The 27,047-nt window shown below is 41.1% G+C and overlaps 1 protein-coding gene across 1 annotated transcript in view; it reads right to left on the bottom strand.

Moving 5' to 3' along the window:
- Positions 1-27,047, bottom strand: part of glg1a (golgi glycoprotein 1a) — a gene marked incomplete at its 5' end in the record, with an annotated part of 30,796 nt that continues 3,749 nt past the window's right edge. Inside the window, 24 exons of the mRNA XM_079259505.1 lie at positions 1-2,175; positions 3,398-3,504; positions 4,096-4,216; positions 5,286-5,393; positions 5,505-5,606; positions 5,835-5,977; positions 6,076-6,199; positions 6,326-6,463; positions 7,416-7,508; positions 7,695-7,812; positions 9,892-9,980; positions 10,123-10,236; positions 10,801-10,863; positions 12,712-12,936; positions 14,916-15,069; positions 15,253-15,354; positions 15,567-15,688; positions 17,137-17,351; positions 17,447-17,633; positions 17,732-17,803; positions 19,148-19,351; positions 21,293-21,508; positions 22,851-22,937; positions 24,298-24,327. Of these exons, the coding sequence (XP_079115631.1) occupies positions 2,008-2,175; positions 3,398-3,504; positions 4,096-4,216; positions 5,286-5,393; positions 5,505-5,606; positions 5,835-5,977; positions 6,076-6,199; positions 6,326-6,463; positions 7,416-7,508; positions 7,695-7,812; positions 9,892-9,980; positions 10,123-10,236; positions 10,801-10,863; positions 12,712-12,936; positions 14,916-15,069; positions 15,253-15,354; positions 15,567-15,688; positions 17,137-17,351; positions 17,447-17,633; positions 17,732-17,803; positions 19,148-19,351; positions 21,293-21,508; positions 22,851-22,937; positions 24,298-24,327 (3,102 nt within the window). The 3' untranslated portion in view covers positions 1-2,007. The remainder of the gene's footprint in view (positions 2,176-3,397; positions 3,505-4,095; positions 4,217-5,285; positions 5,394-5,504; positions 5,607-5,834; positions 5,978-6,075; positions 6,200-6,325; positions 6,464-7,415; positions 7,509-7,694; positions 7,813-9,891; positions 9,981-10,122; positions 10,237-10,800; positions 10,864-12,711; positions 12,937-14,915; positions 15,070-15,252; positions 15,355-15,566; positions 15,689-17,136; positions 17,352-17,446; positions 17,634-17,731; positions 17,804-19,147; positions 19,352-21,292; positions 21,509-22,850; positions 22,938-24,297; positions 24,328-27,047) is intronic.

Raw genomic sequence — 27,047 nt, 5'->3', positions numbered from 1 at the left:
CCTTGCAGACTTTATTATTACTATTAACAAACTGTCCAATTTTCATCTGTACAGAGCAACAAAAAGGAGAGAAAAAAAAATCGGGAGCTCAGGAGATTTAAACAGAAGTTTCAGATTTCATCACAATATTAAAAACCAAACATTCTCACCATCTGGACAACAAAAAGGGCGAAGACGCAGTCAGAGGTCCATCAGCTTCGACTGTTGACACACATCACACACTCAAACACACACACTCCTCTGCTGGGAGTGCAGGGATTCTGGGATGTTCTGTACAGGAGGATCCCATAGCGGGACGGTGATTAGGCACATTTATAAAAAAAAAATTTTAAAAAAGAAGAAGCAGAAGAAAAAGGTCTGACTTACAAGCATGGAGGGCAGCGCTCACCACAGCAAGCTTTAACAGTTAGAAAAGTAACGGTACATAGTTTACAGCATCACTCAGTATGATACACATGTACACACCTTCGGCAGGCGACAGTGTGACGATTCAAACTGAATCATCTCCCACAGAAACGTTGAAATGTTTGGTTTATAAAGTAAAAATACTACAAACGATGAAATGTATGACTCAAATGAGGCCATTTTTTTTGTTCGTTTTATCCCCCTTTTCTTAAATAACTAAAAACCAGCCTCAGAGGTGCTGAAAACTCCTCGCCTGGTTTAAGGTCACACAAAAGAAAGCTTGGTTAACTTCCTGGAGGAACCTGAACCTCCTCCTCCTCTCCTACTCAGCTGCAAGCAAAACACTCTGCTGAAGAAAAGGCAGCGAGAGAGAACATTCAAATCAAAGAGAAACAAAAAGTTGACCATTAGTAAACAAATAAATAAGGCGATGACAAAACAATATATATATATGTATTCAAAGATATAAAAATGTGCAATGATTCCAGTTTAATCTTTACACAAAAAACGTTCACATCTTTAGAACCGTTTTTACTTTATTTGTTTTTCCTGCATCACCTTTTTCTGTACCAACCCAACCCCTCCACCAGCCAAACAACAAACAGCAAAGACGGAGGCTGACCCGTCCACGCCGCAACATGGAAACATGAAGACAACTTGTTTTTTGTTTTTTGTGGGAATGGTGACGGCCGCCAACGGTGGCGCTGCGCGCGGAGGCGCTGCTGTTGTCCTGTTGGTGAGCTGGCCCAGACCGAGTCAGAACCAAACTCACTGGGTCAGCTGGGACATGAAGATCTTTAACACGTGTGCGTGTTGTAGGGCAGGGGGGCTGGCTTGTTGGCACTGTCTGCTTGGCAGTCTCCATGGCAACAGAAACATCACACATTTCAGCAAAGAAGAACAAACTGACCCCCTGAAACTTTGGAGAAGAAGTTGGTGGGTAGATACAGCTTGGATCACACTCTCTCTCTCTCTCTCTCGCGCACACACGCATGCGTGTGCGCACACACACACACACACACACACACACACACACACCATTAAAATACTGGAGTCATTTAACTGCTCTATACATGGACATTTCCCCCATCCCACTTTCTACACATTTACACTGAAGTCTCTATTCTCCTCCAGGAACCACTACCTGCCCACTACACACACCCATTTTCTCAACCAAACCACTACACCCCCCCCCCTCCCCAAAGTTAATCATGTGGGTGGGGGGTGGAAGGGTTAAAGTAATACTGCATCTTTAACTCAACACCTCATTTCAACTCAGAGGAGAAAACAGACAATAAAGGCGATGGCAGTGGGCGGAGATAACTGAAGGACAGGTGGTCACAGCAGGCGAGTCACTGGTCATGCTCACGTTCACCTGTGGGATTGTGGGTAATGTCATTTCCATGAGAAAGTCCCCACGGTGACGTGGAGCAATGAAGATCTGAAGTGGTTTTAGACGATGTGGACGTGGTTTCTATGGCACTTCAGACGAAGCATCAGGGGGGATTTTAAGATGAGGGAGTCTTTTCAGTGGTGGTCGTTTCTCCGGTGGCTCCATCCTGGCCCCAAACGTGGGGGTGTGTGTGCGTTGGCGGTGGGGGTCTACCTGTTCTTCAGCTCCTGAGTGACCCGCTTGGTAAAGCGTCCACAGAACATCCCCACAAGAAAGAGCAGCGCCACACCAGCACTAATCACAGTCAGGATGTAGTTCTTGGACGGTGATGTCATCACCTGCATGGCGAGGTCTGAGAAGCCGTCAGCGGGAGCCACCTGGAAAAGACCAATGAGGGGAGCGGCTTTAGAAGAAATCTACATTCTACATGTTTACTTCGTGGTGGAAAGGTCCCGAAAGTGTGTTACATCTTCTTGTTTCTTGTTCTTGAGACCCCAAGAAGAATTGGCTGATCTTTTTTCTTCTGGGGCTCTGAGAAGTATTGTGCGATTGGTCAGACATTTGAGGTGGGCGTGGTTAACACAGAAAAGCATGAATCCGACAGTTGCTGCTTCCGCATATTTTCTGTTGCAGTGATCCCTCCCCGCTGCTGACCAAGCTTCTCGTGGAGGATGACTGGAACAGATGAAAAATATTTTTTTCTTCACGTGGACAAGTTTAACTTTAGCTTTTATCACATGGCGTTCTAGCGGCCCAACAGAATGAATCCGTCCCAGGCCTTAGCTGGCTCTGTGATCCAAGACTCATCCCCCCATGCATTGACGTGTTCTTCCCACTCTCTTTTCTGATAGGTCCACTGCAAACCAGTGTTTGGGCAGGGATCAGGAAACACTTCTTCTAGTCCAGTTTGTCCCTTTCCAGCCCTGTACAACAAGCATCTGTTCGCAACCTCAGTCCTACATCCAGCTGGCAAGGAGTAGGAAGTGGTCCTCAACAACAACATGGAATAATCTGATCAGACTTATAAAATGTTTAAAGTTCCCTGGAACCACTTTTTTTTAGATATCTACAACTCATGCTTCCAAGCTACCCAGAGGGTCCCGCAAATGTGCAAAAATTTCTTAAGCTACATGCGTTTGGAAAAGACTTTATTTTTCTAATTTATAACACAGTGAGGACAACAAAATCGAGTGTATTTGGTCCACTTTAAAAAGGACCGTTGGTCTGATTCCCGGGGATGGTACGATTCAGTGGGAAGAGCTAAAGAAGCAGACGCTGGTCTGCTTGCTAGCCAGGGATCTCAGTTCACTTGCAAACAAACTACTCCAATTCTACCAACTGCAATAAAGCATCAAGAAAAAGAAAGAAGCGATGCAGATCACCGTTTGCGTAGGAGGAACAATGAAGCCGACAGCACGTGTTCATAAGAACGATATGCTCAACAAACCACAGTAGAATATGGAAACTAAGTCCTCCAGGAGAAGCTGGGAACAGATCCTGCAGACGTTTGTTCTCGGAGGCAGCGCCTCCTGAACTGGGGTAAAAGATTCCAGGGTGGTGTGAAAACAGCTACCCCCCCCCTTCTCCGGTCTCATGTACCTTTGCAGCGTAGCTCCACATTTCAATCCGATCCTGAAGTCTCTTCTTACACTCTGGCTGCAGACGGACACGTTTGTCCTGCAGAGCCTCCATCAGACACGACATCTCTGGAGAACAGCAGCACACGCAACTTCATCCACATGTTACAGAATATATATAAAATACAAGAAGATTATGATTTTATTCAATTCAAGATATTATTTCAATTGTCAGAATTATTTTTATCATTATAGATATTAGCATCACCATCATTTATTATTATTACTTTTTTTTATCTTCTTGTATTGTTCATCCTTTTTATTATAATAAATAAAATAAATTCTCCTTTTCTATGAAGGAAACGTCTTTCTACATAGTTCAGACAGATTTTACCCCAATTCTGTTAATAAATTAATTTTTACTTCTTTTAAAAGATTAACTGGCTTAATAATTTTTCATGTGGCTTCATCAGTATTAATTTCTCCACTTGCTTTGGTTTACTTAACACAACTTTTAGATTTTTTTTATTGATGAACAGAAGAAACTACTGGATTAAAAATAATGATTTTATTTTACTGTTTGCATTACAGACTCTGTAGACAGAAACCTGCTTGTTTTTCTCTCTAAACCAGTCTGATGAGAACAAGATCTGACTGTCCTATAAAAAGATGAAACCAATGAGTGACATGATTTGTGTAAGAGTGTGTTTGTGGACTCACGGCGGCCTTTTCCTGGTGGGATGGCAGCACAGTGGTGTTTGATGTCCAGAGCGCAGGCTGTGTGGAGGACTGGGTCGACAAAGATGTCTGCTTTGCTCTCCTTCAGCATATTCAGCACCTCCTGCAGGAAGGAGGATGAAGAGGAGATATTAGAGAGAGATATGTCCAGAAGAAAATCCATCTATTGTCCATAAGTGACCAGTAAAGGCATCGTTTGCTCTTATCTGGGACAATCAAGCGGCACTTTGAAGATCACAGCCTTGGATTTCTCAAGTGCTTTTAATACAATTTAGCTGCTCTGTTATGCGAGAAGCTCCATAAATCCCAGGTGGATACCTCCACAGGCACCTGGGTTTACGACTACGCAACAAAACAGTCCACTGTTCATGAGACTGATAGTTTGTACATATTAAACAGCAATCCTGGAGCACTTCAGCAAACTGTATTCTGAGTCCTGTCATCTGCAGAAATACTCTGAGGACTCTGCAGCTGTGAGGTGTATCAGTGATGGACAAGAAGGACACTGCTCAGTGAGCTAATGTGGAAACAACCACCTCATCTTGAATACCAACAAAACTAAGGAGGTTAATGTTGACTTTAGGAGGAACAAGAGTAAACAAAACACTGTCTGCATCCAGGAAGAAAAGGTGGAGGTGGTGGAGGAATACAAGTACTTCAGAGTTCAGATAGACGACAGACTAAACTGCAAATAGAACAGACCAGTCTACTTCTCAAGGAAGCCGAGATCATTCAATTTCCACACTGAAATGTTGCAAATCTTCTGTAGGCCTTGTGGAACGTGCAATCAGCTTCGCAGCCATTTGTTGAGGGAGCAGCATCAGAGTCAGAGACAAGACACTGGGCCAGATAATGGAGTAGACTGGTTCTGTGGTGGGATAACTCTGAAGCCACAAAAGAATGCTGCACAAGCTAGTAGAGATAACTAATGACTCCTCACATCCTCCACACAACACAGTGAAGTAACAGCGGTGTTTAACGTAAGGCTTTATCGTGTCCAATGCAATACAGAAAGGTACAGAGATGGTTCCTGCCAGCAGCATCTCCCTCCAGAACAAGGCAATATCATCTTCTAATTAATCATTATTGTTTTTAATCTTAAAAAGAGCGAGAAACCCATCATAAAACGCATTTTCCTCTGGAATTAATAAAGCATTTTTCATTTCATTTACCTTCTTACAGCTTTCTTGTTTGATCTTCAGCAGGTTGACTTTCAGACACTCCTCCACCTGGCCCGTCTGCTCCTGAGCTGCTGCTTCCTCTGGACAAAGGCTGGAAATCTACAAACACATGATGATGAAGAACGGGTGAGCCGTCAGAGGGGCCCCCTGCTGGCCAAATCCTCCCACTGCAGTGAAAACCAGTAAAAGTTAAAGAACGAAGCTGGGAACCTCCTGTGTGCAGTGGATCTGCAGCTGAGGGTCCAGTCGGTAGTCCAGAGCCGACTCCTGCAGGATGACCCGTATCTGATCCTCACAGTCAGGAGACAAACGCTGAAACACACACACATTTCAGCCTTTTAGGATTTCATACACACTCAGACACAACTTTAAACTCCTGACAGATGTTACACTTGCTTGCTGCCTAACCAGAAACCCCCCCCAGAAGGCATCTGTGTGAAGGAAGCAGCCTTCTCTGTGCCATGCATGCTGCTGCCTCTGGTTATTGATGGATTATTGAGTGTTTTATTGATCTAAGTTGGCGTAGACTGTGGTTCTGACCTGGTCTGCATATTTGAGCTTGAGGCAGGAGATGACCTGACCCTCCAGCTCGGTCTCCGGTGTGGCCTTGTTCAGTACGGACTGACAGAACTTTGGGATGTCGGCTTTACAGGCCTTCCTCAGAACCGGGTTCAACCTGTAGTCTGGAGACACAAACATCCTTTTCCACTTCCAGCTCTGCAGTAAGAACTGGGACCAGAGGAAAACAGTGGATTAGGACTCGCAGTCTGAGCTGGGTTACCTGTGTTCTGGGTGATCTGTCTCTTGGTGATCATCTGTTTGCATTTAGGATCCATCAGCTCGCTGTTCTTGTTCTGTTTCAGACACTGAAGAACGTTTTTCCCCTCCGAATCTGTACAGAAGCGCTAAACACAGAAACGGTGTTATGTTATCCTGCTATATAAAACCACTCGCGTCTCATTTCGTATCTGAAGTTGAGAAGTACTGCTGGAAATATCAGGAGGCACTTCTTTCCTACAACGTGGTCTCACCCGGATCATGTGCTTGCAGACTCTCATCAGCTGATAGTCCAGTTCAGGATCTGCCATCTCTACCTCCTGTAGCTTGAAGATCCTTTGGTGGCAACGCGGTGTCAGCTGCCGCTTGTTCTCCTTCAAACACTCGATAACCTGCAGAAAGAGGGGGATGTGTTACTAGTCCAGCTGGCTGAGTCCAGCTCCAGCTTAAACCTGTTGGTCTAACTGGAACCAGTCTTTGTCCCAGTTTATATGCATAAATTTATAAACACAAAGGATGTGAATTTAATAACAACTTACAACTCAATACAACGCCGATTTTTGGGGTGACGATTTGATTCAGAAGGGATTCAAACAGATTTTTGATTCATAATCATAACATTTAAGTAACAAAAGGCACTCATTTCCCAAGTAACTTCATTCTTCTATGAGTTCGAAAGAACTGAGAAATTATTCGGGCCGATTAGATTTAAATCGTGACGTGAACAAAACTTTTTATGCTCATCATTTTTTTTTATTTCAATTAGGAAAAAACAACAAAGTAGCCAGACTATCATAGTGCTGCTATAATGCCAAAGAAAACAAGTCAAAAGATCAAAATGACAAAAAATCTTAAAGTGGATTATTTTAATTTATTTTAAACAAAAAATATTTTTCAAAAAAACTTTTAAAATTGTGCAGCGAAAAATCCCAATTTTTCTATTTTTTTGACTCAGTTCTCCACTTCTCAGTTCCTTATCACAATACACTATACACATTTACACTCTTCTGCTCTTTGGAACATTTAAATAGAAATGATTTGAGCAGAGTTTTAAGGATTTTATGGTTTATAAATGAAACTGGATTTGATGGAGGAGTCATTCAGTTCTAAACCACATTAGTTGAATGAGTTATTTTGGGTTTGAAAGCTTGGATCTTCATGGACAGATATGTTACCACATGTTTGCTCCTCATCAACTGAGATGTAAAAATCTGGTCCCTGGAAACCAGAACACACAGACTACCCTGTTTAACAACTGCAGACATTTCCAGCACTGCCTTGCATCCCACCGGAGGTCACATAATTTGTCTTGTTTGTGAGATGAGGGGGATGAACGCTGCTGACCTGAGCATTTCCAAAGGCCACATTCTGACACAGCTTGTTGATATCCTGCTTGCAGGAGTCATAGAGTTCTGGTTCCAGACGGATGTCCTCAGACTGCACACAAACACAACACAGGAATCAAAAACTTATTTAATTCATTATAAAATTATCATTTTTAAGGAAATCTGCTTTGTTTTTTCTTTTAAACATGATGACTGCTGTCAAATAACCCGACGCTTCACGTCTGGATGATGGCTGACTCTGGACTGACTGAATGGAATAGTGTGTCCCTGAACATACCATCTCTACTTCTTCCACTCGCAGCTGTTTACGACATTTGACGGACACTCTCTGCTCTTTGGCATCCTGCAGCGTGTCGTTCCTCACTGTGGTGCTGAGGCAGATGACAACGTCCACCCTAGAAGACAGAAAGTTAGGTTCAGGGAACAAATCAGATCACTGGGGAGAGCTTCACAGTTTAACGGATCCAGACTAATTCAGTGGAAATAATCAAAGATCCAGTGAAACAGCAGGACAGTCCTGGAGCTTCACTTCTAATTTCGTTTTGAATAAAAGCTAAAACTGAAGGATCCCAGGAAAATTCTGCTGAAGATCTTCACTATATCAGGTTATACTGTAAAGGGCAGAGAGGGCTCTTGATTAAAACGGGGCTTCTTCACTTCTGGAGGACCAGATTTACAAGTTTGCTTTATTGGAGCTGTGTTCTTGTTGTTTAAATATTGACTTCATGAAAAAAAAAAGAAATTCTGTAAAATCTTTAACTGTTCTGTCAGCAGAGTTTTCCTGGTTGGAAACTAGAGACACAAATCTGCACCATCAGGTCGGATTTATTCACATTTATGACTGAAACTTGTTTTAAAGAATATTTGAAATTCTAAAGTGCTTTTCCACCATAATTCATTTAGGTTTCCTAAAACGCAGTTTTAATTGGAAAAATAAGTTAACATTTAAAGCGTCTTCATTTTCCCTCCAAACGCTTCCAGATCAGGACATGCTGATAAATAATGTTCCACTGCCATATTTAGAACAAAAGCAACAAACTGTGGATTTTCATTCAGATCTGTAGATTCGTCCAGCTGGAGTTAAAATAAGTCTTCAAATTTTCAAGCATCTTGTTTAACAACTTCTGCTCTTAATTTACCCATCCTGCAGCAAACTGTGCCATCACACCCAGACTTCTGTTTTGCTTTGTCTTTATCATCGACGTCTCGGCCAGAACATCAGCAGCAGCACGAGGAGGTCCTTATGCTCTTAGCTATGAGCAAAAGCTCCAATTCAGCCTTTAAATCCCTCAGTGTCTTTTCAACATGATCTTTCTGGCTTCTTGCTGATGTTAGCACGTTTCGTCCTACATCCCAAACATCTCTTTTTTTGGTGGGCTGCAATTCATGGGCAGAAATCCCAGTAAAACATTTTCCCCATAATACTGACAGAATTTCACAGGCTTGACTTTCTCCTTTAGATCTGGACTCTGTTTTCAGCATCGATGCTACGATTCAGCCACGTTTCAGGTTCGTACTCTAATCAGTGATTGACGGGTGATGTTATCTGGCAAGTCTAAAATCCTGGTATGTAGATGATCTGGACTGGATTTAATGAAACAAACTGAACACTGAGTGTAAATTATTATTTATGCGCTCATATCTATAATCATTAATATTTATGACATGATTATCAAATTCTACATGAATACATTTTTTGTTATTTTTCCGTTTTCTTTACATGCATGCATTTGAGAAGCAGTGTTTTCCAAGTATCTTGAGACTTGTAGAGATTATCTACAAAGTGAAAGGGAAAGAGGTGTTTCTTCTCTGACTGGCTCTAATTAGCGGCTGTGCACCGTGTTGAGTGTTGGTTTGTGACCAGCTCATATCAGGCATCTTGTGATGAAGAACAACACAGATTAGGAAATTGTTCATATGTGGGTGTGATTGGTTATCTCTGGTTTAAAACATTTTCATTGCTCCTGAACCAAACAAAGAAGAAAATCTTAATGAAATGAATGGATATCAAACCTCTGTAGCTCCTTTTCTGTGTGACATCACCTGAACTGGGAATCATTGTCCTCCAGGAGTTTTTGTCAGCCTGTTACGCAGAGGATAAGAGGCTGACAAAAACAGTGAAGATGTCCATGAAATGGACCAAGAGGTTAATATAATAATTTTAGGATCATTCTAAGTAGCCTGTTCAAAATGTTATAATAATCAATCTAAATATAAAACACCCACAAGTACAACTTGCTGTGAACTGATTCCAGATCACAAGACCAGAACGATGGACAAAGGAAAACAGTCTCCAGTATTTAGACTGAAAAAAAGGCGGCTGGCAGTTAACGTTGTAATTCAGTCCACAGTCTGGAGTGCAGGAGCGGTGGGAAATGCCCAGAAACACCAGAAAAACACAGCAAACAAACTTCAGAGCTGACCTCTGCACAGAGACCATGGAGCTAGAATATCCAGATTTAGTTTTTTCTTACTTCTTCTTTATGTTGGGACACAGTTTAAGGACGTCCTCCTTGCAAGCTGTCTTGAACTTGAAGGAGAAGCGGAAATCTTTGATTTGGATCTGTGGACATCGAGAAGAACAGCAGATGTTGGTCATCAGCCGATTCAGTTAACGCGTCATCATGACACTGAGGAGGGCAGAAGAACTGTAGCTGCATCTTCCTGCTGAGATGAATCACCATGGAAACACATAAGTCGCTCACCAGCTGGAAGTGTGTGACTCCCACTGCACACTTCTCATTCATCTCTTTCTGGTGTTTGTTCTGGACCAAACACTCCATCAGATCCCCGGTGTCGATCTGATTGTCAGCCACCTCCTGGCAGATGCAAAAACAGAAGAAATGCTTCTCAGTGATTCTGCTTCCTACAGATGCAATCTGCATTAAATCTAAAGTCCTGTCCAGGATCAATACTGGCACGCAGACCCCTCCATTATTCACGCCATATTTTTGTCATAAACACATGGAGCATTTACTAAATGGATATTATTTGTTATTTGATAACCTGATCATTACTGCTACTCCAGAACAACTTTTTATATGCAGTATTATGTTTTAATAAAAAATTAAAGAACGGCTTCTAAAACACCAAATATTATAAATAGAAATGTAAAGTTAGAGGCCCATGGTGACCCAGTGCTGTCAACTAAAAAACAATGAGTCTCACAGCTGCTTTTAAATAGTTTTGTTATTGTTTTGTTTTCATTTTCATAGCTAAATTAGTAAGAATTACATATTAACATATTATCATCACTATGGAAATATACAACAATGTGAAGATGGTGAATTAATGGAGGGTACAATTATGGTGAAACCAGGTGAAATGCTAGAAGAGACAATCTACACTTGTACATCTTCCAGTAATTTTAACAGTGTACTTACGTGGCAGTAGCCCTGAATCACGGGTTCACAAGCTCGCATCAGCAGCGCTTCAATCTGAATATCCTGAGAAGGAACACAGAACCGCCAAGTTTAAAGAAAATGTCCAGTTTAAGTGCAAAAATGGCCGAGTGGCTCCAAACCTGGATGTCAGGACAACTGAAGAGGGATTTTTTTTTTTTTTTGGTCATATCCCGAAGCCCAGTAAACAGTTAAAAACCCATTCTCACTCTACGATTAAAAAACTTCAGGTGACTTTTTATCAGGTCACAATTAAAGGTCAGAAACAGAATTAGAAGTTAGTTCATGTTTTCTCACTTCAAATCATTGACATTTCATTAAAGGCCCACTCCGATGAAAATATTTTTCATCTTGTTTACATGTTCATGTGGAATTTTTCCTGATGCTAGAGGACATATGAGAAAACTAAGCTCAAAATTACGTTTCAGAATATTTCAGCATTCAAATAACTGTAAACCAATGGCAGACCGTAAAAGGTAAGCTCAGGTAGACGGGCTTTCACACGTCACATAACCACGAAGCCACAAGCTCCTGCACCCTCAGATAATGAGGAGGAGCGAAGACAATGACGGACCAACATGTATGTGCTGCAGTGGTCGCAATGCTAAGTAGAAAGATACAGACATTAACTTTCATAATCTACCAAAACTTTGCTTTGAAAGAGCAATGAATCATGCTTCTTGGTCACAGTAATGTAAGTTTCACTAACTAGCAGCAGCAAAAAAAAAAAAAAAAAAAGGTCTTTACGAGCAAGTCAAGTGTGAAGCCGGATGCCTGGCTTTCAGTGACAGAGCATGTCCAAAAACGAACATTAGCAGACTGACTGGCCTGAAAGTCAAGACTTCACAAAAATAACATGATTACCATCCGGATGCATCCACTTGTGGACTAGCATATCCATGAAGCCCTTCGTCTTCCTCCTCCAGGCTGCGTTTGGCTAAAAGCTGAATGGCTGGACAGCTCCTATATTAACAGTCATTGTTGTTGTACCAGTCATATTGGGGTTTTTTTTTTTGGGGGGGGGGGGGGGGGGGGGGGGAGGATGCAAGAACTACTTGTGCTTTGCAGTAGCAGAGTCCTGGAAAATGGCACAGGTTTTGTGATTTTAGCTAAAAACTTCACTGAGAGCCTTTTACATAGCTTAAAAAAAAAAAAAAAAAAAAGGGAGCATCGGAATGGGCTTTTAAGTTTATCATTCAGAGGTTTAACTTCATTCAATTTTCAGTGGTGAAAAAATAATCTAAATTGACACTTGGGCCACGTTTACAACCCCCCCCCAAAAAAAGTTAAATCCATTTTAAAAGAGATGAAAAATTTCCACGTCAAACACCTAATTTCAAATTGATTAATTCCACTATAACGTAAACGTTCATTTTGCTCTAAGTTAATTCTGGTTGTTCTGCGCATGTTCAGTCGCGATGATTTGCATATTCCACACAGTCTTTTTCCTCCCATCTCTAGTACTCTATCCTCACTTCCTAATTCAGCTGCAGGAAAAACTGAAGTAGTATGCTCGTGTCGAGCCGGTGCATCAAAATTAAAATCAAATTCGAAGGGAAAATGGCTCTTTTTATGTGGTCTTCCTTGGAACGACCAAAAATAATATGAAGCAGGAAGTGATGGTTTTTTTTTTATTTTCAGTATACTTTATGTAGGTCACGTCCGTGAACTGTCCTATCAGAACCTTTCCTAACCCCCAGATCTAAAGTGCAACTAAGTAAAAGTGAATATGTTTTCCATGTAAACCTAAATTTAGATTTACTATTTCTGTTTAAACTCAAAGTGAATACTTTCATTCAGAATCATTTAATCCAGAACAATCAATTCAGAATTAAACAGCATCATGTAACCGTGGCCCTGGTGACACAGTCCATAAGAATTCCCATGATTCACCTCCGACTCCAGCTCTGTCAGGTTTCCCACCACGTCTCTGCAGTCAGACACCAGGACATCCAGATGGTCCTGCAGACACTCCAACTCCTGGCCAGTCTCTGTTTTCTCGCTGCACCACTTCCCCAGGTCGGTCATGCAGCGCCTCTGCAGCTCCGGGTCCAGCTTCACGTCCAGCGCCCTCTGGTGGAGGATCCTCTGTACCTCCACTTTACAGTCACGTGAGAGCTGTCAGGATAGGAGGTTTGGAAATCAGCTGACTGAGGAAAAAATTTCCAGGTAGCGTGGAGACAGGTGATTTTACCTGTCAGAGACTTGAGGAAAGAATTCCATTTTAAAAAAAAAAAAAAAAAAAAGGAACAAAACTGATTGAAATGTAACAGACTGACATGATAGCAATCTTCGCTTAAGATGCTGATGTTTCTTTCCTTGTATCTGATCTGAGCCGTTTGCCCCCATCTCTCTCATGTTTTACTGTCAAGCTGATGTATTTTGTTGACAAAATGCTTCACAGCTAGCAGCTGGTCAACCTTCTTTAACCCTCATAACTCCACGCATCGTTTAATATTTCAGCATGTTTAATATTAAAAGAGACGTGTAGATGCTCATCCTTTTTTATACCAGTAAACATTCATACATTTTTTTTTTTAAGGAAATCCTAAGTTGTCAGATTATGAAGCTAAAATGATGTAAAATTAATATATTACTGGCAGCACAAGTAAACCAAAACGACAAAACACAACCTGTTACCAACAGTACTTTCTAGAAATAACATCAATGAGCCTTTTTCATCTGCATATCATTCTCTCAAGTCTTGGCTTTTATGAGAAAGAATATTGGCAGTGCAATACACAATTTAAGTTATCCGATTGTTGCAAAACTTTAAAAGATTTATTATAGTTTCCGGGTGAAGATAGAAGTCTCTCAGCAATATAGCAGAAGTGGCTATTTTTTATGATAAAATGTGATAAATAATGGTTTCGTGGCTCACTCATAGTGTATTCACTGGTGGCGTCTAGTTGAGTTTTAAGGGTTAAAATGACTCAGTTGCTGACTGACAGTTAAATTTCCTCATTTTAAACAGACTTATTTGTGTTATGATGCTGTTCACCACAAAGAGGAATGATGCTGCACAACCTTTACATTTTCTCTCACGGTTTTTCCAGAGCAAAAACTGAAATCTGAAATGCATTTCTCACATTTGATCCAAATTAAACATTATTTGCATTTACGTTTCACTTTAAATGACAGAAATAAGACATTTTGATCCGAAAGCTTAATTTCTTAACGCTGATCGATCAGGACAACCACATTTTCCTTCATTGCAGCTTCTTGATTCTTCAGCAACTCACTTCAGAAAATTACAAACCAGCTCCCACATGCATTAGCCACACAAGAATTAATGGACAATCACTGCTCTTCCATACAACCAGAGATCATCATCATCATTGATCCGGTAACACGACATACTCACAGTCAGACCTGGTTTTCTGGTTCAGATGCCCGCTGCGAGCTACGAGAAGATTTACCGTTAGTGTTTGGACTTTTTTTTTTTTTAACCCAACTAGAAGTCCAGGGAGTTCAGGACACATTCAAATCAACTTTCAGTCGAGGAAAATAAAGAGCAATCGCAGCAGCGAGAACAGTGTGAGCAGATACAGTGTATGAACAGAGAGCAAAGGGAGGTGATCTGTGAAAAGCAATGAAGATATAAAATAAGTTTTGTAAACTACGTCTCCATAAACAACCACTTTAGTGACAAGTTGGCTCTCAGGAGGAGAAACAGACACAGAATGAACATTTTAACACAGCTGATGGTGGAAACTACTAATGTTTCACCACCGAGGGGAAGAGAGAAGAAGCCTAAAAAGTTTAAAGTTTAAGTTTAAAAAGGAGGGTTTGTGAACTTCTTGAGTGAAATTGGTCTGATGTGAACAAATGTGCACGTGTTAAAACAACTGAATTAGTTCTTTTGTAAATGTGACAAAAACCCAACAAAATAATGAATAATTAATGAATTGACAAAGAATAAGAGTCAGGGTTTTTCTTAAGTGTTATTTATCTGAGGCTGCAGAAATGTGCACGTATAGAAATATAAAAAAGAAGGGAAAAAAAAGGACGAGAGAACAAACCAACTGCATGTTTATGTGTTTATGTGAATTAATTTGAGATCAGGTGGGAAGTCTGAGACAACAGAAGAAGCTCACCCTGCGTCCCTGCTCCACAGAGCGATAGGCATGGCGGTACAGGCACGAGAAAATGGCGCCCGGCGGCATCATCTCACTGGTCTCGTTCCAGCCGTGAGTGTGGCAGAGTCGGGCTGCATCACCCTGACATTTCTTATAGAGGATGGGGTCCAACCTGGAGGACAACACGAGGAGAACTTTACTGAGAATCCTAAGCACTGTGGCAGGGCTCTTTGACTTCATCAAATATGACATTTGACCCCACATGTCAGTCGATGGTTGTCATCGACAGCAATGACAGTTTCTGATGCAATCCTAGGTTTGAAACTGACTGAAAATGAAACAGAGCTCATCTTACTTCCAGTCTCTGGCAATGAAGTACTGCAGCTCCAGCAGCCTGTGTTCACAGTCCACCACCATCTTCTCAGTGTACAGATGCTCCATCAGACATGACAGGATCCTAGACAAACACAGTATGAGCTCATTTCTGCTAACCATGCATTGAAAAACTCTCACCTTTAACACTAGTTCAGTTTTCTTTTTCTCTACAGAGATGCAGTCTTAAGAAGAATAAAATGTAGACACTGGTTATGGAGGGACCCGTCTACAAACCGCACAAAGTGGAAGAGCATCATGGCCGTCCGCCTGGTGAAAAGCATAATGGAAACTCACATGGGATCTCCACTGCGGATGTGTTTGCAGGCAGTTTGGATGACAGATTCGCAAGCTTCATTGAGTGCACGGTCTATCCGATAGTCTGCTCCGGGATCAGCTTCCTGAATCAGCACCTGAAGCTGAGGAAAGGAAAAAACAGAGATACAACATAAACACATGATAAACTAAAAGCTGCTTCTGGTGGAGGAAATGTGAGACATTTAGGAGGGATTTAACTGAGGCTGGTAGTTAGAGACCATGAAGAAAAGTCTCTGAAGGATCAGCTCCAACAAAACCTGCGATCAACCTAAACTCTGGCTGATGAACAATGTTTCTGTCTGATGAGACAAACTAAGAATGTTATTTAGTCCTAAAACGTCCTGAAAAGCCTTCAGTCGACTCAAAAAGGCCTCAGGAAGCAGACCAACCTCTCTACTTTTCACATCAGCATTTAAACTTTTCTTTCTGCTAAATCTTATAGTTACGTCTAGTGACCCTGATCCATCTCTTTAGCACAGCTGCTACAGGACAAGGCTGCTGGGGGATGTCCATAGACTGTATCTAAAGAGATGGACGTAGCCTCCGTGACGTCACCCGTAGGTTTCTGAAGAGCTGAATTGAAGCTCGGTGAGTGGTTCCTACCGTCGCCATGTTGGCACCGTCATGCGCGTCGTCTTGCCCGGAAAAAACAAATATGGGCAAAGAGATGGAGCTGGGGGGGAGGGGGGGGGCTGTGAGCGTCATGGTGGATGATTGACATCGAGCGAACTCCGAGCTTTCTGTAGCAAAGAGCTAACCCCGAGATAACGGAGCTACCCAGCTAACGGAGGTAAACAGGCTAAAGCTAAGTCACGTTGTTAACCGGCTAAAAACTGCAGTTGTTCGACATTCTTCTGACTTGAAGCCGGAGTTTGGTACCTGTCAATCAAAAGAACACGCCCCTAAATACGCCGAATTTTGACATTAAATTACTTTTTAACGGGCGAGTTAGAAAAAAATTCACTCCCCCCCACAGCTGTCATGAAGGTAAACCTGACCTATAAACCGAAACTGGATTTTTGAACCAGGCTGTAAACATGTTTATTTCTGCTGTGAAGTTGGCCTTTTTAACATGAGAGTCTAATGGGATTTGCTCTATTTTAGAGCCATCCCCTAGCGGATGAACAGGGAACTGCAGTTTTATGCACTTCGCATAGGCTTCACTTTTTACCGCCGGAGGTTGCTACTTGGGGATGTCCCATGATGCACCGTGCTCCTGTCTGCTCTCTTTGCTGTCCATGTAAAAATATCTGACGTTGTGGTCAACTTGTGTTTCTTTCCTCCTTCCTCAGACGGTATCCCTGGTCTTTGAATAATGCTGCTTGTTGACCCCTCTTTCATTTCCTCCCCAACTGGAACAGACAGATGGTCATCTGTCCTCGTTCTGATACCACTTTTCCTTCCTGGCTCTGGTTCTGATTGAAGTTTTCCTTGCTCTGTCTCCCCATGCAGACAGACGCTCCACATCGTCTAATGTGGATCATATAGGTGATTTTTTTAACTGGATTATAACTGGGATACACTGAAGTGTTATTTATTCCCAACTTACGGCTTTCTGGCAGTTGGGCTCCACAGCTTCCATGTCACCTCGTCCAACCCTCATCAGACAGTGCAGTGTCCGTCCTTTTCTGTGTAAGCCGGAGCAGTGAGTCTCTATCTCAGTGCGACAGTGCAGCACGATCTCCGGACTCAGGGAGAAATCCTCCATCAGCATCCGTCTGTAATCCATCATCTCACCCTGACACTCGCCACTGACCAAACGGCCTGAAACACACACATGCACGCACACACAGTTAACTCAGTTAACAAGCAGCTGTGGTGTCTTCCTTTTATAAAACTGAAAACAGACTGAAGTTCACCTCGATGCACGGCAGACTCCAGACACAGCAGTAGGTAGGACAGTCGAGCCTCTCGAGCTCGAGGCATGCTGGAGTCCACGCTGCAGCGGTACTTTCTCAGGTCTGACTTGCAGGCTTTAGCTAGCGAGTAGCTCACCTTGTAGTCCTGAGCAATCAGCTTCTGCCTGGTGGTCAGTGCTTCGCGGCACTGAGGATACAGAAAAGTCCGTATTAATCTTTTGCCAAGGAATTAAAATTTTATTGTAAAGTCAGTGATAAATTTTCTTAACTGTGAACAAAGCTCACCCTCTCAGACATTGCTTCCTCAAACTTGTGATTAAAGAGACATTTGTAAACACGGCCCTCTCCTGCCAGCGTCTGGAAAACAAAAAGATATCAGTCAAATATTTCACAACAATCAGATATCCTGTTATGTCTGGAGGAAGCTGAACTTCCAGTGTTATCTCACACTGCTCTAATAACCCGTAAAAAACCTGATGACATGATGAGCGAGGGAGCCTGCAGTGACTGACATCTTTATAAATGTTTAGAGTAGCAGCTGAAGTCCATGGAGTCAGATTTTTTCCAATTTAATCAAAGAAAACCTTCAAGTTACCAGAAGAAAATGAGATTACAGGAGAAAAATAACCCTGACATGTCAGAAACTTTCTGATCCTTCCCAGCATAGCCAGGTTAGTTTTTAAAGAAGTATTTTTTCAAATATAACTATAGTTTTATTATTTGTATACACTCCGTGGGTCTACATGTTAAACCGTAAAGCTGCTTTCACACATTCTGCAGTCCTGGATTGTTCTGGAGATGTTCTGGAGTGCGATCATACAACTACAGGACATCTACGCTTTTCAGTCCAGCCTTTCTGTGGAGGTTTTCATTGTGATGGTGGATGTCTGTCATTCCTCTTATCCTGTATGTTGCTTCCTGATTGTTCCTGGTTACTGAGGAGATGGAAGGAATCTCGTACGACGACAAATTTCCACCGTCTAAGTTTTACATCATCTGTTGCTCCTGCTGTGATCAGACTCTCCCATAAAAGATCTCAATGGAAAATTAACGAAACTCTGTGTAAACATTCTGAAATGATGGCCTGGCAAATTCATGATAAAGATACTCTTTAAAAAATCATTTAATTCCAGACAGATTTGATAACTTCTTTGTCATTATTTGCAAAAAATAACTGACCTGGCTGTTTCATAGATATGGGAGCATGGACAAAACTGTTGTAGGGAACATGTGGGACATGTTCCCCGCACTTTTTTCAGCCATTACAACCATTTAACTCACATGCAATATGTTTTTCTGAGCTGTCTTTAAACACATCGTGAATGTACAAATGCCCCGGTGGATCACGTTGGAGACATGCTGCGTAGCAGTGCTGCATGGTGTGTGTCAGAATTTTGGTTTAAGCTAGTTAGCACCAATGCTGACATTGTTGCCCATGTTGCATCCTTTACAAGTTTGTTCATACTGGGAATAAACCCAGTTCTCTTTCCTTTCTGTGCTGAATTTGTGCTCGCTATTCCTTTCCACAAATTTGTAAGAAACATTTTGTGCCACATTTTTTCAGAGGGGGGAAAAAAGCCCTCCCCCAGAGTTTCAAATATCCTGCATCAGTGAAGACAATATGATAACAATAATAACCATCAGTTCCTTCATAGAGTCTGATTTTTAAACACTAAACATCATCTAGTTCAATATGCTCACATTTTCACAGAAGCGCTCTCGATCGTCTCTGCAGGCGAAGTAAAGGTAGCGGTCGAGGTGGAAGTCATCTGAGGAGAGCTCTGCCACTCTCATGATAGCCTTCTTACATTCATCCTTGATATGGAGAGCGCCGGGCTGCTCCTCGGCCTCCCGGACAAGACCCTTCTCCAGACAGGCAATTACTTCACCCTGAGAGTGGATGTCCTGCACAGAGTCAGTTAAAATAAGTATCTGTTAAAACACAAAAGAGCTTCAGTTTAAGTTGATCCAGAACCAACACGGAGAATAAGACAACCAACTCCTTGCACTTACTCTGACGGTCTACACAGACCCAGCAGATAATTGAACAGGCATGCCTCTGGGCTGTGGGAGGACCATCAGGGACATGGGTCTTCTAACAATGCTGGCCTACATGTTCAATTTTTCAGCATTTGAAGAGGCAAAAATCAGGTTGTGAGCCATGACTGTCCACAAAGTATTTTCTAGCTAACAGAAATCAGCTGCCATGACAAATTTCTGCTAATGAAGCAGATTCTGCTCCAGCAGAGGAACCGTGTGCTCCAACTTCTAATCATGCCAACGTGATATCCTCAATAACTGTGTCTAACGGGCTTAAGAGGTTTAGTTTGGCTCAGCAGGAAGAAAAAAACGTTCAGTGATCAATTTATTCTGCTCTCCAACAAGCTGCTGCTAAACATGGCTGTTTTTCTAACCAAGTCATTGTTTAAATACAGTTTTCTTCTTTTACAATGTTTAAAGCTTCATAAGATCCACTACAACATCGGCTCCCAGTAAGAATGAAAAACACAAAAGCAAACCAATTAGACTTTTAGAAAACACTCATAAGTTTCCCCTTATCATCATTGCAGACCAGGAGTCGGCAATCATTCATTCAAATTTTAATACTTTTATGAAAAGTAAGAACTTTTCCCTCTAATCTGCATCACCAACACTCTCCTCAGGCTGCAGCAGTAAAAAGGTTCAGCCCTGCCTGGGCTGTATTTACACACAAAGCCAAAACTAAAACTAAACAGCTAAACAACACATTCACAAATTAAGCTGTCTGATTGTATTGTTCGTTTCAGGAACCACAGGTTGATGGAGCCTAACAACTTACATACCAATCAACTTTCAGGACTTCACTCCTGGTTTAAAGTGTGTAAACATGGGTCGGTTCACCAGAAAATACCAAAGCTCTGAGACCCCAGAACCAAACCAGTTTAGTCTGAAAACTCTCATGGATAATCGGTTGAGTAAGCCTGGAATCAGGATTTTAGCTGCACATATAACCACAATGAGAAATGCTGCTTTCAACGAGATACAGAAGACGCATTCAGCCCAGAAACTCTCGTTAAGAGATGATAAACAGCACCAGTCAAAAGTTCGCATATTTTTACATCTCATGTTCAGTGATGACTGTACTACAGGTAACTATCTCAATACTGTAAACATCTTTCTTCTTCTATGTTCATTGTAAGGCAATACTTTGAGCAAACAGTGCTGTATTAAACAAAGCTGGTACTGCAGTTTTAAAGCTCAGAGGGTTCTCTCATCACACACAGTTTGTCCATTCAGAGGCACCATTGCACAAATGGCACAGACATCACAGCTGATGTATGTGGACTCACAGCAGTAGATATAAATGGTTCATTCTAATAGAATAAAACACAACAGTTATTTTAGTACAGTGATCTTATTCCAGTCAAAACATAATTCCATTTATCAGGGATTTGTTTTTGACTTTGTTACACACTGCTCTTTTAAATGAAGGCAACATCCTCAGACTTTCTTCCAGAACTACAAGTTATTAGCAGAGGGACATGTAGACGGTCCAAATATCAACTAATGGACCCTTATTTGATATTCTGAAAGTTTACAAATTACAGGAAACTATGATTGCAGAAAGGCGAACACTGATGATGCTATATTCATGCAAGGTCACAGTGGTGGGGATCGTCTTTACCAGCAGTAGAGACTGATGGTCTGCTCAGCCACCAGTTGCATTCCCAACACCACTGTGCATTAAAACAAAACAGAAAGTATCTGATTTATGTTGGAGAAGCCTCACATGTACTCCACAGCAGTTGCATCTTCAATTACACCTGCAGGGGATTGCTGTCACAAGCTGACTGCGACTCAACTCACCTTCTCGCCGGTGCTGATGCTGCCGCAGCTCAGAGCGTTGATATCCTCACGACACTTGTCCATGAAGCCACAGATCAGCCGAAAGTTGCTGAAGATGATGCCGGTCATCTTGGTGATGTACTGGTTGCACTGGTAGTCGGTGATGTTGGTACGGTGATCCACCAGGCAGGACACCAGGTAGCCTTTTCCCAGCTCTTCTGCTGCACATTCCTTAATCTACAAGAGGAACATGGTGTGAGACCCTCCCATCCAGTTAAACTGGAGCTTTCAGTTTGTTGTCCATCTTCTACTTTAAAATACATTTAAGCTAACTTTACGCAACACTGTTCTCTGTTACATGTTTCCTTCTCATTATTTCACCCTATTATCTTCTGGGACGACCATTACTCACACTTGTTGACCAGTAAAGTGCACATAAAGCTGTTTCCAAGGAAACACTGATCGGATTAAACAACAGTCATTACAACAGAAAAATCAGAACAAGAAATCATTTTCATTTTTAACCGTAAAGTTTAAATGTTTTTAGCATCCTCAGTATTGAGCATATTATTCCAGCTGTTTATTTTTTTGACAGAATCTGATTGCCATCAGTGTTTGGTGGGAGATACGTAACTTCTAGGTCAATTCCACCAGCAATCTTAAGCACATCATGAACGAATGATAATTGCAATGTGATTATAAAACCATTAGTGATGCATTGTTTTGCATTGATGTACTGAACTTTCCAAGCAAGAAAACTAGGATTTGAATCCATAGAAACTGAAGTTCTTCCAAACACTAGTTTTTAACACGTTGGTCAGATTGCACGCCACAGACTATCCAGGGGTTGCACTTTGCCAATTTAGACTTCCACCATTTGCACTCCTCAACATTGTTTTTATTTCACAATTTTAAAGCAAAAGATTTTAAAATTTATCTTTTTTTCTGAATTGTCCATGCCCACATCATGATGTATCTAAAAAGTTACAACTTTTTCCGCATCCCACGTTTCTACCAGGATGACTGAACCTCTATTTGCAGGGTGTGACCATGCGAGATAAATAAATGTGAAAGGAAATCAGTTGTAATTTTCATTTACTTGGAACCAGTCACCAGATGTAAACACAGTTGAAAATATATGGGAGATAAAACGTGTTTCTGGATTAAAAAAAACCCTGAGAGATGTAATAAGAACACTTTTGTAGAGCACTGTAACAAAAAAACCGACAATGTCATCAAATAGATGTATGACGGTTTAAATTTGGGCCTGCAACATACTATCTGAAAGTAAGTATATAAGGATTTAATCCGGCACTTTGTTTCTTTAAAATAAGTGTCATTTTGTCATGGAGAAAATTAGCCAAACAGTCCTGCTTCCGACATTTTTTCTATTTAGATTTGATTATTTTTGTTATCTTTTTAGATCTGGTAATATTAGGTTAAAATGTAAAAACAGATGTAAGTAGGTGAAGACGCGCTGGAAAATAGTTGCAGCTCCAAACCAGGCCTCTGTAAACATACCAGTTTACAGAGGAACATCACAACTAACTGGGTGTTTGCTTGTGAAAGATGCTCTAACCTCAGAGATGGTGGTCTTGCAGACCTCCACGGCTACGGACTCAAACTTTGGGTCGGTGGTCAGGTTCAGTTTGTAGTTCCAAAGCAGCTGAAGTCGAAACAGGATACAGACAATGTTAATTACAGTCTGATTACATGTGATGAGAAACAGCTGATTTACCATTGTGACCATTTATTAATGTTGATTTTACAGCAGTTTTGTTAGCACAGTGTCTTCTGTGTCCCGCTGACCTTTCACATGCTGGAGCTCTACAACCATCAACAAGACATTCAAACATTAAAAAAGAGAAAATGAACTAGACAGACCATGTGACTGTCCTGTTCAGTTCTGCTGACACAGATTTAACCAGCATGTTAAATGGCACAACTCAACTATTTTACTTGCTAGACACACAAAGCTTTAATCTCTTCTTCACAAAAAGGGCTGGGCGATACGGCCTAGAACTGATATTCCGATATTTTTCTGGCTTTATCCCAATGCACGACATATTTCAGTGTTTCGAAATCACTAAAGCAGGAATTGTTGAATTCAACATGATCAGGAATAAAAATAACATCTGTAAGATTTACGTAAACTGATAAATTTCACTTCAAAATTTTTTTTTCCCTTCAACAAATTTCTTATTTTATGGACGTTTTATTATATTAGGGGGGCACTCGAACCCCCCAACAGCAGCTCCTGCCACCCCTAGAAGATCAGGTTTGTTTGTTTTAATTTGCATAATTACTCAACAGCTTATATAGTTTCTCATTAAATAACTTTATAGTCACTTATTTAATTTCTTAATGCTCTTAAGCTAGCCAGCTAGCTAGCGTGTTCACCACGAGTATTGTGAATAGGTGGGGGGAGTGAACTGTGAGCTGTCAGCTGTGTGGGAGAGAAAAAGAAAAATCACATGTAGAGGGTCACGATGCTGCTCTAACAGTTTGCACTCGATGCATTACTGTATCAGAGTAAATTCACCTGGAACACAGCTGAAAATGTAAAGAAAGCCACATTGCTTTCAGTGAAATCCAGAGGATCGCAGTCCAACTCAGCTAGGAATTAGTTAAGTATTCCTAGGAAACGGTAATGTAGTTCTGGGAATTATTAAAGCAATCCTTGGAAATAGTAAAGTGAGATTTGATTTATAACTTAGTGATTCTTTGTTTGCTTCTCTTTAGCTACGAGCTCGCAGGTGGAGAAATTAGCAGAGGTTTTAAAATGGCTAGTGCTGTTTACATGTTTTTGTTACATTGCTATGTACTCGTTTGGGGTCTGAACATGTTTGGCCTGCATGCCAATTCCCAGAAGAGCCTTTCAGAGTTTCTCCCCGTCATTTTGGTCTGATCTGTTTTAGGACTGCAGTTTCCTAATGTGTACATCTTTCTTCTGAACTGCACAGTCAATAAGAGGTTAAAACATAGCATAATCAGGTGCATGCTGGGAAATAAGAAGTAAAACTTACATGGTTGCATTCAGTAGCAATTTCAGTTTCCTGTAAAAGAAAGAGAGGAAAGGTTAAATATTAGCCTTTATTCTAAACTAAACAGAATTCCAAAAAAGGTTATAAAGGTGGAGAACTGGGACTGACCAAATTATCTAGAGCCAATTAACACGACTGATCTTTTTCATCTATGGAAAATATTTTTGATTATTTGGAAAGCACATAAAAGCTATCTGCTTTTATGTGCTGCAAACCAAGAGCAGATCTACCAAACAGAGGTGATACAGATATTTTGAGATTTTTTTTTTTTACTATATGTAAAATATGGAGGCAGAGCCTATCTGGACAAACACAGTCATGCGTGTTGGGGATGGATCTTACAATATGACAAATAAGCAACCGAAAAAAACAGCTCAGTATAAATTTTCCTGCTACTTGGATTTTCTAAAATTATATATTTAAAATGCAACTATATCAAAGATGACATGTTTTAACATCTGAGAAAGGCACGTCTAGTTTTCATTTTGAGCGTAGAAAATAATGGTGTCAAGAAAAAAAACATAATTTAATGTTAAAGGGCATCAGAGGGCTGCATATATCATGTTTTTCCAGTAATTTCACTCGTTATGTTGTTTACTTACAGCAGACACCTATGAGCCTAAATCTAAAGATTCATTCGTCAGTACAGATGGTAGCCAGAGGTTTGATGCTTTGTTACATGTTTTTGTATGCAGCTGCGCAAGGAGTTCCCTATTTATCCTGTAGAAACTGCCCTAAAATAAAAACTAACAACCAGAACAATATTTTATTTATTTTAGCTGGCATCACATTGTTAGAAGTTGATGAGGTCATCACGTTAGGCTATGTGCAGTGCACAGCAGTACAATTGTCACACAGTAGTGCCAAAAATCCACAGGAGAATACAAGGCCTGAAATTCCCTGCAGGAAGCACACATGATATAATGGATTCCTGTAAACATTGCTTTCATAATGCAGGAAGTCCTGCATAATATCACAGTAGTCTGTAATAATGTGGAGTAACGGTTTACATCAGAGCTATAAAACTAAAAAGGAAGTCTTCCGCTACAGATTTAATGAGCTCTTTTCTTGTCTCTCTCCCTGCTTGTAGTTCCCTCTGCTGTCACAGCATCACAGCTACTGGTGAACCAAATGCTACCACTGGATTTTTGACCAGTAAGACAAACCTACTCATATGTGAATCGAACTTTGCATCATTTGGAGAGGAAAAACACCAGAAGGAAAGATCAGAGCTAATAGTGGTGGTGTAAGTGATGCTGGTAATAGCACAAATCCTCCAGGTCCTCAGGTAGCGCCACCGCTAACTGGCCCAGAATATATTGGCCGATACAGGCTGATTCAGAGGCACGCTCGTGGTGTTGACAGAAAGTAAACAAGCTTTATAAAACTTTATAGCTTTAAAAGGAAAAAAATAAATAAACTACTAAGCCAGAAAAATAAATGTCTTTCAATGTCTCTCTGCGTATACATTCCCTCCTCACCCAAGTTCAGAGATGAATAACACTATATACATAAAGAAATTTTAAAAATGTGATTATATGTGATTGCTATAAATATATGATCCAAAAAGAATACTGGATCCTTTTTAAGCTGTAATACGATGGTAGTTTAGCTGTGCAGGTTCCTGTGATGGACATGATGTTCTCTACTAACAATGGAGGAGGAGAAATCCACTGGCTGCTCCTTGCTGGACCACAAACTTTTCCATGTTCAGCTTCCTGGGGGAGTTTTTTTTTTTAAATGCAACATGATGCAAAATTTGTCTGACTTTCCGATGGTTGACGCGTTTTCCGGCGTGCCTTCTGTCCGCTGATGGAAGTGTGGTCATCTGTCTGAACTTACACAGCAACAGAGAGGAGCTCTGACATGCCGCCAGCGTCTTGATCATAACCCAATATCAAAGTGAAAATCTTGTCATTAAAATGTATAAAAATGAGCTGTTGAGCATGACACTGTAAAAACTGGGGAGCACCTAAAGTTTTTGCTGGTTAGCACACCAGTGCAACCAATGCAAAACAGTCTGTAGCCCTGCTATAATCCTTTATCTTATCAGATCATGCCTTAGTTAGGCACATATGGGCAATTATGTAATTTGATTGTATTTTAATTCTGAGATTAATTATAGAATTTTAACTGAGCATAATGAGTTGTTGGTGCATTACTAACCATTCATGAAAGCGTAGCTCTGAGTTTGTTAGCTTTTTTTCACGCTGCACTTCTCAAACAAAATTAGACACATGTTCCACTCTCGATCAGAAGCAACGCTGCACAAAGGAAATAAGACAAGTCCCACACTGATAAAAAAAAAACTTGTTCATCTATTGACTAATGCAGAACTATGGTTTCTATTAGATAACAGCTAAATACAGTACTGCATCAGACACTGGCAGTCTTCGGTTCATCAGAATTCTATCAGAACTTTTACCAAATTCTTCCACATTTAACCATTTGTCCTTTCCAGAACCACCCATTGTCCCACACACACGCACACACACACACGCACGTACGCACACATTTTGGTTACGTTTACCCTTGAGTGTGTCTGCTGAATTCACAATGCAATTAGTTTTTAAGTCCACTTTCTGTATTTGGTCCACCTGAAGTAAGGCCTCCATCTGAAAGCAAACTGAGTCCACAAAAAGATGAGTGTGAGTGCGCCCTTAAACTACCAGTAGTTTGTTTACATTCAGACCCGGCCACAACAACTTCAACCCAGTATTTACTGCTTGGTT

The sequence above is a fragment of the Telmatherina bonti genome (assembly GCF_933228915.1).
Source record: "Telmatherina bonti genome assembly, chromosome: 2".
Lineage (NCBI taxonomy): Eukaryota > Metazoa > Chordata > Actinopteri > Atheriniformes > Telmatherinidae > Telmatherina > Telmatherina bonti.
The sequence above is the reverse complement of the archived record's forward strand: the minus strand, read 5'-3'. Positions and strand labels throughout refer to the sequence as shown.